The sequence below is a fragment of the Esox lucius genome, chromosome 3 (genome assembly GCF_011004845.1).
Source record: "Esox lucius isolate fEsoLuc1 chromosome 3, fEsoLuc1.pri, whole genome shotgun sequence".
NCBI lineage: Eukaryota > Metazoa > Chordata > Actinopteri > Esociformes > Esocidae > Esox > Esox lucius.
The window spans coordinates 34,149,955-34,159,114 of NC_047571.1; the positions used below are offsets into that span (position 1 = coordinate 34,149,955).

The window sequence follows — 9,160 nt, forward strand, 5'->3', positions numbered from 1 at the left end:
AAAAGCGGAATCACATTTTGAGGATCTTTGTTTTATATTAGATTGGATGTGATGGCTCATTTTTCTCCCAAAATAAATAAAATAAGGCCAGATGTAAAAATGGGTGTATATTCCTTTTAATATGTATTTGAATTTATCCTAACACCTTTAGCTTCCTTAGATGTAAAGAGTATGACTGGCTGTAATGTTTGGACAGATCTAGAGTTTTACAGTTTGACATTGTACCAATTTGACAATGTCAATTTATTGTCTACTGTACTTTCACAGGCTTTGACTAGTTGGTTGAAGAAACTCTCGGCTGAAGAGATGCTGCCGTTTGTCGGGACAACTGAGGACATGATGTCTGGTATGGAGATTGACTGGTTTCTGGTTGGTGGATTTCTGGTTTCCTCTCCGAGCTGGCGCTCTGCTTAGTTTGAGTACCTGATCAGCTGACAAACAAAGGAGAGCCAACTGCTCTAATGGGGAGAAGAGGTGTCGCCAAATCAAAAAACTTTCCACTCGTCCACGACCTCCACAGCCCTACCCTGGACACCTGATTGCTCAGGACATTTAAGAAGAGAAGCTGTGGTTTACCGGGCAACTGAGGACATGAAGTCTGGTGATGAGACTGACACAGAGGACCAACAGCGTAGGTTTGTACTGTATATTTGGGGGTCAGGGTCAATTTATTACAGGATTTTCCTGGTGGGTCACGTTTACCTGTCTGTAATATTGGGGGTCATGACCCCCCTGACCCCCTAATTCTACGCCCCTGCAGGGGACCCCGGTGGATTTTTGCTGACCAGCGAAGGACACTTGAACTGGACTGACATTGTGCACACACAAACACACACACACACCCCCACACACACACAAACTCAAGTCTCAGTTGCTGCTTCCAGATTCTTCTATTGGTGCATTGCTGTGAGGTATGTATTGCATAAAGATTTTATTCACATTGACTCTATTGTCTATTGTTACTTTGCCGTGCGAGAACCTGCAAGTAAGAATTTTCAATTAGTGCAAACAGTCAAATTATATCTTTAGTCACAATAATGTTTTTAGTAATGTGTCCAAACACATGTTTTTAATTTGTATTAATATAGGTAACATATTTTCTTGCTACCCTGTTAATATAGTTTTATATACACTGGTGGCCATAAATTCGGAATAATGTACAGATTTTGCTGTTTCTAAATGAAATTGGTACTTTCACTCACCACAAATGGCATTCAACTGATCATAAAGTATAGTCGGGACATTACTGATGTACAAACAGCAGGGTGTTTACTAATGAAATGAATATGGAAAAAAAATACTGTAATGCTATAATTCATTCCCTGCTTTTCTATCTGGCTACACAGCATTCCATGATGGATTGTACTATTGTGGCTAGCAGGTAGAAGGTGGAAGGTAGTCCAACAGTCAGGAGCTTTGGGCCTGGAACGGAAAGATCGAATTCCAGAGTGAGGAAGATGAGAAATCTTTCATTCTGCCCTTGAACAAAGCATTTATCCATATTGGCGCCCTCTGCAATCGGTTAGATCTTGTGTGCAAATGCCGACCTCAAATAATTGTATCGTTAGAATTAAACATTAGAATAATAATAATAATTAAGGAACCCCCATGGTTAGTGCAGTAAAAGGGCAGCCAAATCATCGGGAAGATCTCAGCAATTATTTGCTGCCTCCGGAAGTGGTGGCAAGATCCCCGTCACAACCCCCCACTGCTGTTATTGCATTAGCACTCGCGGTGGGGGCACAGTGCGAGCCATTGTAACACAGCGTCTTGTCTCGCTCTGCTCTGTACCGTCCAGTCGACAGCTGGGAGAGATGCGGAGCCCGGCGAGTCTTTGAATGTGGAACTGGGCGCTTGTACTCTGCGATACGAACGTCACGCAGACATTCGGGTATTTAGGTTTTAAAAAAGAATAAAAGAATATGCCTTATGATGCGCCGCTCCGTCAGTGCGCCTCTATTGCAGGTCATCTGAGAATTAAAACAACAATTGAGATAACATGCCGGTCTTGAACGTCGCGTGCAGCGTTGTTGTGGTGGTGCTCGGAGCGGTCTGCAGCGTTTTTATATTCTGTGAGTATCTGATTTATTACGCGGCGATATTACAGTGCAGTTGGCCGGGAATTGACCATGGTGTGACGGCGGGAGAGAGGAGCGCGGACGGCCAACCGGAGCTCCTCCGGGCTATGGTGCTTGCAGACACGCACCTTCTCGGCGCCGTTGGCGGGCACTGGTTTGACAAACTGCGAAGGTAGGCACAATTATACCAATTGATGAAATTATTTTTGTGCATTATACCCTGATATTAATTTGGTTAATATTGCATGAGGTACGCCTGGGACCGAGTGTTTGTTGTGGCTACTAAACGATTGGAACGCATAAGATGTCACCGAGGTTCCGTGTCAGTCTGTATCCACGCTGTTTCTAGGCAGATTACGACACTTCTGCGGTCAACAATAACAATAGAACGCGAGCGCATGATCCTCTGAGCAGAGGGATGACTGACTGTTTTGTCGATGCGCTCGCTGTACCACTCAGGGAATGGCAGATGGAACGGGCTTTCCAGACAGCTCTGGCTCTTCTCCGGCCAGAGGTAGTCTTTATTCTGGGGGACGTGTTTGACGAGGGGAAGTGGAGCTCTCCAAAGGTACCTTATGGAGCTTTTACCCGCTACACCAGAAACCGACCAAAATGTAGGCCTTGTTTTCCATTCAAAAGATACACATAGACTAAACCCGCGCGTCAGCCGGAAGCAAACTTTAGCGATTTCTGAGCTTGGACGCTGCGGTCGCAACATGGGCAATGTACATTTCATTGATCTCGAATTGAGCGTAGGTGGCTGACGGCGATGCCTGACGCAGATTGGCTGTTGTGTTGCAGCCAGGCGGATTGGCTGCGTTTAACCACGCAACCCAATTAGGATCTTCACCCCCTAATGATTATTAGTTTGAATTCCACTAGATTTATATTTACGTCGTATTTAGCCGACGCTCTTAGCCAAAGTGAATAACAGTAGTGACTGCATACATCGTTGTACTAATTCCCCCTAATTGTTATGAGTACTTATTATCGATTCGGAACTTTTCACATATTTCTCAGAGCTGATGTGATTGGTAAAAAGATGCACTAGTCAAAAAGTTCAAGAACATTGATCCGATATGCTCGATTCTAAGGACACCAGGCATGTTCACTGATCGTGTTTATGCAATATAGGTCTTGTACACGTGTTCCTCTAACTCCCAAAATGTTTATGCTATATCATAACTAAGCTCTTATTTCCTCAGAACTGGGACGAGGACGTGGGCCGTTTCCAGAAGATGTTTCGGCACTCCAGTGACACGGATCTAGTAGTGCTGGTGGGAAACCACGACATCGGATTTCATTATGAGTAGGTTACTCGTTGTCTTCCACTAGGTTACTCGTTGTTTCCAACTAAGAGATGGTTTACATCAATCAGCTGTAGGAAGTAGGATTGTACGCGGCTTCATCCTAACCCGGCATGGTGCCACAGGGTTAACATGGCTTAAGACGGTTTGACCAAGTTAACAAGGCCTTGTCAAAAGCAATATTGTTTCCTTTCAGTTGGCAGACGAGGGAATGGCCAAATCACACTGTGAAATAGACATCCCCAGGAACATATTCTGGGTGCTTGTGGTGTTCTTGTAAGGTGACCACATTTTCAAACCCCCAAACTGGGACCCCTTAAGTGTACTGCAAGTAAATTCACACGCACTTTTATGTATTTTATCTTCTGCAAAAACAGCAAATGGGGATCCTTATGTAATACTCAGTGATACTAATACTCCATACTTAGAAATATAGCTAGGTAGTACTGCAGCTTGTCTGTTTTGTTTATTCTTGATCTTTGCCTGACTGTTCTTGTGCAGTCATGAGTCATGGACTGTGGGCTGTTCTTTGCTGCAGAGTTTTGACATTAAAACGGTGAAACAGTAAAGATAAAACTACATGATTACACAGATAATATATTTTTTTCATAACCAATAAAAGCTGCTGTAGTTTAGACTTGACAGACTGAATTCTAACTGTCTTGTCACTTCATACTCTTGAAGAATGGATTGGTTCAAGTTACAGCGGTTTGAGAAGGTCTTCAACGCCACCTCTACCAGAATGATCACCAAGAAAGGTGTCAAGTAAGTAAGGTGACACTTTATGCAAATTGGGGTTAAGTGTCGTAACCAATGGCGCAGCGACAGTTTTCCCTTTACCATGTTGGATCTGGGATTTGAACCAGGAATCTTCCAGTTTCTGGTCTAACACTCAGACTACTGAGCCACGTGTTCTACAGAAGAAATCAGCATTTCCGTGTTTACCGTCATGTCGTGTACCATTTACATGATACTGTATAATCCCATGGTGTTGTCTCTCTGGATCACTACTCTAGCTTCCTATTGGTCAACAGCGTGGCGCTGCACGGCGACGGCTGTCCCATCTGCCAATCAGTGGAGAAACAGCTGTTCACACTGTCCAGGGATCTCAACTGTTCCCTCCTACAGGTGGGCATCCGTGCTCCCATCGCAGTGGCCAGCAAGTCTTCTGGTTATGAACATGAGCACGTATGAAGTTCTGATTTACTGCTTGTCAATGTGACACGCATACGTTACGCATAGGCTACCGAGTCCTGTTGTGTTTTTTTATCTGACAGAATTCCCAGTCCAGCATCATAAGAGAAGACTGCCGAGACGCATGGATCTACCCTCCCTCATCGCCTGTAATTCTGCAGGTATACATGAACCCGTTAGCATTCCAAATAACACTAGGGTAATAATCAGTACTTATACACACTCTTACGTAGTAATGATCTGCGCTAATAAGCTCTTAAATATGAATAATCAGTAGTAATAATCCCTGTTACATATGAATAAGAAGTGCTAATAATCACTATTACATATTAATAGCCACTACTAAAAAACACTATTACATATGAATAACCAGTACTAATAATCACGATTACATATTAATAACAGTACATATAACCACAATTAACTAGTCATAATTTAGATTACGTAGCATTGACAGTAATAATAAACCACTATGATATCCCTTTCAAAAACCTGTGAATTTGAGTGTGACTTTAATGCTGGGGTAACACTTTCCCTCACCTTGTGTTGTGACTTTTTACCAGAGCTGTATTTAAAAAAAACTATATGGGGATTTGAGAATAGATTTTAATATTGACTAAAATAATATTGTGATTTCTCCCCCACCCCTATTTTGTGTGACAACATGAAATCATAAGGAATTAAATTGATAAAATCTGAAAAATTAATTACAGACATACATCAGAAAATAACTGATTACATAGTTATTCACCCCCTTTGCTATAACACATCTGAATGAGCTGTGGTGACGCCAGTTGTCTTTAGAAGTCACTTCATTTGTTGCCTGGTGTTCACCTGTGTGCAATAAAGGGGTTTCAGTTAATTTGAGGTCAAATACACCTGTCTCTGGGAGTTCCCATTCTTGGTTATTTAAGAAAATCTACATCATGAAGAAACATTCAAAGCAAATCCAGAGTAAGTTTCTTCAAAAGCATTAAGTGAGAAGGGCACTGGTCAGAGAGGCCACTAAAAGGCCAATGGCCACTCCAGAGGTAGAGTCTTCCAGGGCTGAGCTGGGAGACACTGTTCATACTGCAATAGTACCTGGGTGCTTAATGGTGGCCTTTATGGGACAGTGGCAAAAGGACAACAACTCACATCAGATCTTGGCTAGAGATTGCCAAAAGGCATACAGTGGCAAAAAAAGTTGTTGTTCACCAAAGGTCCCCATCCATCTTGATGGGGCTTGAGCAATTGTGCAAAGAGGAACGGACAGAAATGGCAATTTCCACATGTGCAAAGCTGGTAGACATTTATGTTAGCCTGTAGCTAACTAGTACAGCCAAGCCAAACCTCTGAGCCTGTGGCGTGTCCATGTTAGCATGATTAGAAGAGTAATTGGAATGTGAAACCGAAAAATCTAACCCTTTCTGTCTCTTTGTGTTTTGTCTCAGCATTATCCTCTGTACAGAGTGAGTGATGCAGGATGCACAGGCCGGGATGCTGCTCCTCCAGAAGAGCGCCACCTGCTGTTCAGAGAAAAGTATGACGTACTCTCCCAGGAGGCCTCACACAGGGTATGGGACACTGGCGCTTGGAAACACATTTTGGCCTGCCTTTTATTAGCTGTGTGTGTGGACAGTGGGGCTCCCACTTACCTTTCACCAGCAGAGCTTCCAGAATGTTCCTTGAGTGTCAATGTTATAAAGGTAACCTGGCCTGTTGAATGGGGATACTTCAGTAGACCAGCACATCGTCCAGTGGATGGAAATGTATTACTGATATTTTTATGTGGGTTATTATCAAATGCTTGTACGTTATAGGGGAAAGTATTTTTAAAAGGAGGAGGCTGTTTTAATTTAGTTTTTTAAAATTTAGACAAAGCTACTTAGTGAGCCAAGTGCAAGTGAACAGATATACTATTTAGTTTTAGAGTGACTGAGGTGATCAGATATAGTATTTAGTACTTATAGTGACTGACAGGTGATCAGATATAGTATTTAGTACTTATAGTGACTGACAGGTGATCAGATATAGTATTTAGTACTTATAGTGATCTAATTCTCTCTTCCTTCCCTCCAGCTGTTGCAATGGTTTAAGCCCCGCCTGGTTCTCAGTGGCCACACCCACAGTGGCTGCCAGGTTCTCCATGACAACCTATACCCAGAGATCAGTGTACCGTCCTTCAACTGGAGGAACCGCAACAACCCAAGCTTCATCCTGGTAAAGAACTCACCATTGGGTTGGTGACTGTTATCCAGATCACTGTTGTGCAGAAGCCATCAGCCTCTGCGTTTTGTTTGCCACTGGAGTTCTTAGGCGCGTTGCCGTGTCATTTGAAACCCCTTCCCCAGATTTGTAGTTGAGATCCTTCTCACCCTGAACAACATAAGGGGAGGGTTTTAAATGACATCAGCAGGCGCAGGGGGCAATGCGCCTCCTATGGCTGGACCCCGGCCTGCGCACCTCCTCCATCTGACTCGCTTCTCCTCCTGCCCCCAGGGGTCGTTCTCCCCAGGCGCCTACGGCCTATCCAAGTGTTTCCTCCCGGAGGAGAGCACCGTAATAGCCCTCTACTGCTCCACGGGAGCCAGCTTGCTCCTCCTGCCGCTCCTCCACATTCTGTGGAGGCGAGGTCTCCTCCAGTACCTCAGCCCCTGCGCCAGCAGCAAGCACCAGTCTCTCTGACATCCCGGGTCAGAGGTCGTCCCTGACCGCAGCGGTGCAGGTGGATGTCTCGCACGCAGGGTTTGGGTCCAGCCCTTCTCTAACACACCACAGTCCAATAATGAGTCATTCAACGTGCTACATTGGCACATTTACTGGTGTGTTGAGAGCGAAGCTGGACCCAAACCCCTGTGCGTAGCGACTTAACTTTTGGATTGGGGCTACGGTTATCTGACCCCAGATCTGTTGTTCAGGACAGCTTCTACCTGGAGAACCTGTGTGACCTCAGCCCCACATCTTCCTATTCAGGCCTGCATCCTAAATGACCTCCTTCCACCCATGGTCCCGGGTCTATATGGGAACTTCACAGGCCATGGCTCTTTAACTCCAGTAGCCAAAGGATGAAACACTTGTTTTATTTCATTTCTACCTGGTGCTTAATTGCACTTCCCGTTTGCCCCCAGATTTGAATTAATGCCCAATTTAATGAGGATGAAAACAAGTGTTTTGTCCGCGCAGGACTTGAGTTGAACAGCCTTGTCATACGGCGCTACACTCCCAGGTGAGGGTGACACCCGGGACCAGTGTGTTCTCACCTCACCTTGTCCAGCGAAGGGCTTGGTTCTCGGATGTCATTGGACCGTAGAACTGGACCAAGTCACTGACCACTAAATCTCCTCTGTACATTCGTTAAGTGTTTCAGTCTGAGACTGGTTAGATCAACCAGTGGCCCCTTTTCTACAGGTGCTGACTCTGTCAGAATCCATTGGTGGACCAATCAGAAAACCCATCTGTTTCAGGGACCAATCAGACACAACCCATCTGTTTGTGGGACCAGTCAGAATGGTTAGGTTGTTTTGAGAAGAAACGAACAGCCGTGGACGTGGCCTCGTGTTTGGCTGAAGGACTTCAGTCAGCAAGGCCAACATTTCCCTCTCAGATTTCTTGATACGGTGGCTCATAAAGTAGACAGTTAATAGTCTCCCCTCTTAAATCTACCAGCATTTAAGTTTTGATTGAAGTAAATTCAAGAACTAAACTGAAGAAATTGCATATTCAACTGAGAAGCTTAAATAGTTATATTTTTAAATTCAACTAACTTCCTGAAATGAGTGACTTCAGTTATAATTTACCCCATTTCTGAGCCCCTCCAACCCTCTTGGATACAAGGTATGAAAGCACATCTAGAAGCACGTCTTCAACCAGCATTTTCAGGACTATTTAATAAGTATGGTCACTTCCTAACAAATCCTAGGTTTTCATTCAAGTTGTAAATTTACGACATTTTCCACATATCCCCTCCTGATTCCTGGAATCTTCCGAACAGGGTTTCTGGAAGACACTGGGATTTTGGGAAAAACTTGCAACCTTAATGACGACGCACAGGGATGTTCTGACCGTACAGGGACGTTCTGACCGTACAGGGATGACCTTCCGGATGTCTCCGAGACTGCTGTCTCAAAGCTATAATGTTGTTCTCCCACTCTAAAAGCAGCTGTTCTTATGTGGCCAAATGGTTGTAAATTTGTGATGTAAATAATAAAAGAATATTACGTGAGGAAGTGTACTGGTGATATTGTTGTGAGTTACCGTTCATGATCAATGAGTCAGAACCACAACAACATATTTTCTATGACAGACATTCAATACTACTTAAGATCCAGTTAAGTTCACTCTCTGTTGAATGGAAGTGCCATTAAATAGAAAAAATAAATCTATAAATTGGCAAAACATGATTTCCTCAATAACAACTTTTCAACCTTTTTTCCCCGCCATTATTGCTAGCGTAATTAGGTAGTAATTCCTGGAAAACAACAGGACCATGTTGACTATGGGGATCTGAAACTGTAGCCGGTCATTGTCAACATCACTGTGAACACCGATAGGCTGTCAGTGTCAACATCACAGTGAACACCGATAGGCTGTCAGTGTCAA

At 43.9% G+C, this 9,160-nt stretch overlaps 1 protein-coding gene across 4 annotated transcripts; it reads left to right on the plus strand.

The window, feature by feature from the left end:
- The first annotated feature begins 282 nt into the window (after positions 1-282).
- Positions 283-8,783, plus strand: LOC105030507 (metallophosphoesterase 1). Of its 4 annotated transcripts, XM_020042213.2 has the most exons (11): positions 283-635; positions 761-911; positions 2,108-2,250; positions 2,538-2,646; positions 3,284-3,387; positions 4,070-4,150; positions 4,402-4,513; positions 4,663-4,740; positions 6,013-6,135; positions 6,641-6,781; positions 7,061-8,657. In XM_020042213.2, the coding sequence occupies exons 3-11, from the start codon at positions 2,186-2,188 to the stop codon at positions 7,244-7,246; spliced, it is 999 nt and encodes a 332-aa protein (XP_019897772.1). In that variant the 5' UTR covers positions 283-635; positions 761-911; positions 2,108-2,185; the 3' UTR covers positions 7,247-8,657. The 4 variants fall into 4 exon arrangements, with proteins under 4 accessions (XP_019897772.1, XP_010902705.2, XP_010902706.1 ...); XM_010904404.3 differs by lacking the exons at positions 283-635; positions 761-911 and adding an exon at positions 1,749-1,891; XM_010904403.5 differs by lacking the exons at positions 283-635; positions 761-911 and having other exon boundaries at positions 1,748-2,250; positions 8,553-8,783.
- The last annotated feature ends 377 nt before the right edge of the window (positions 8,784-9,160 follow it).

Coding starts and splice junctions, on each gene's coding strand:
- LOC105030507 (XM_010904402.3), top strand. CDS start 2,000: ATGCCGGTCTTGAACGTCGCGTGCAGCGTTGTTGTGGTGGTGCTCGGA. Junction 2,647..3,283: donor GGAAGTGGAGCTCTCCAAAG/GTACCTTATGGA, acceptor TTATTTCCTCAG/AACTGGGACGAGGACGTGGG. Junction 4,151..4,401: donor ATCACCAAGAAAGGTGTCAA/GTAAGTAAGGTG, acceptor TCACTACTCTAG/CTTCCTATTGGTCAACAGCG.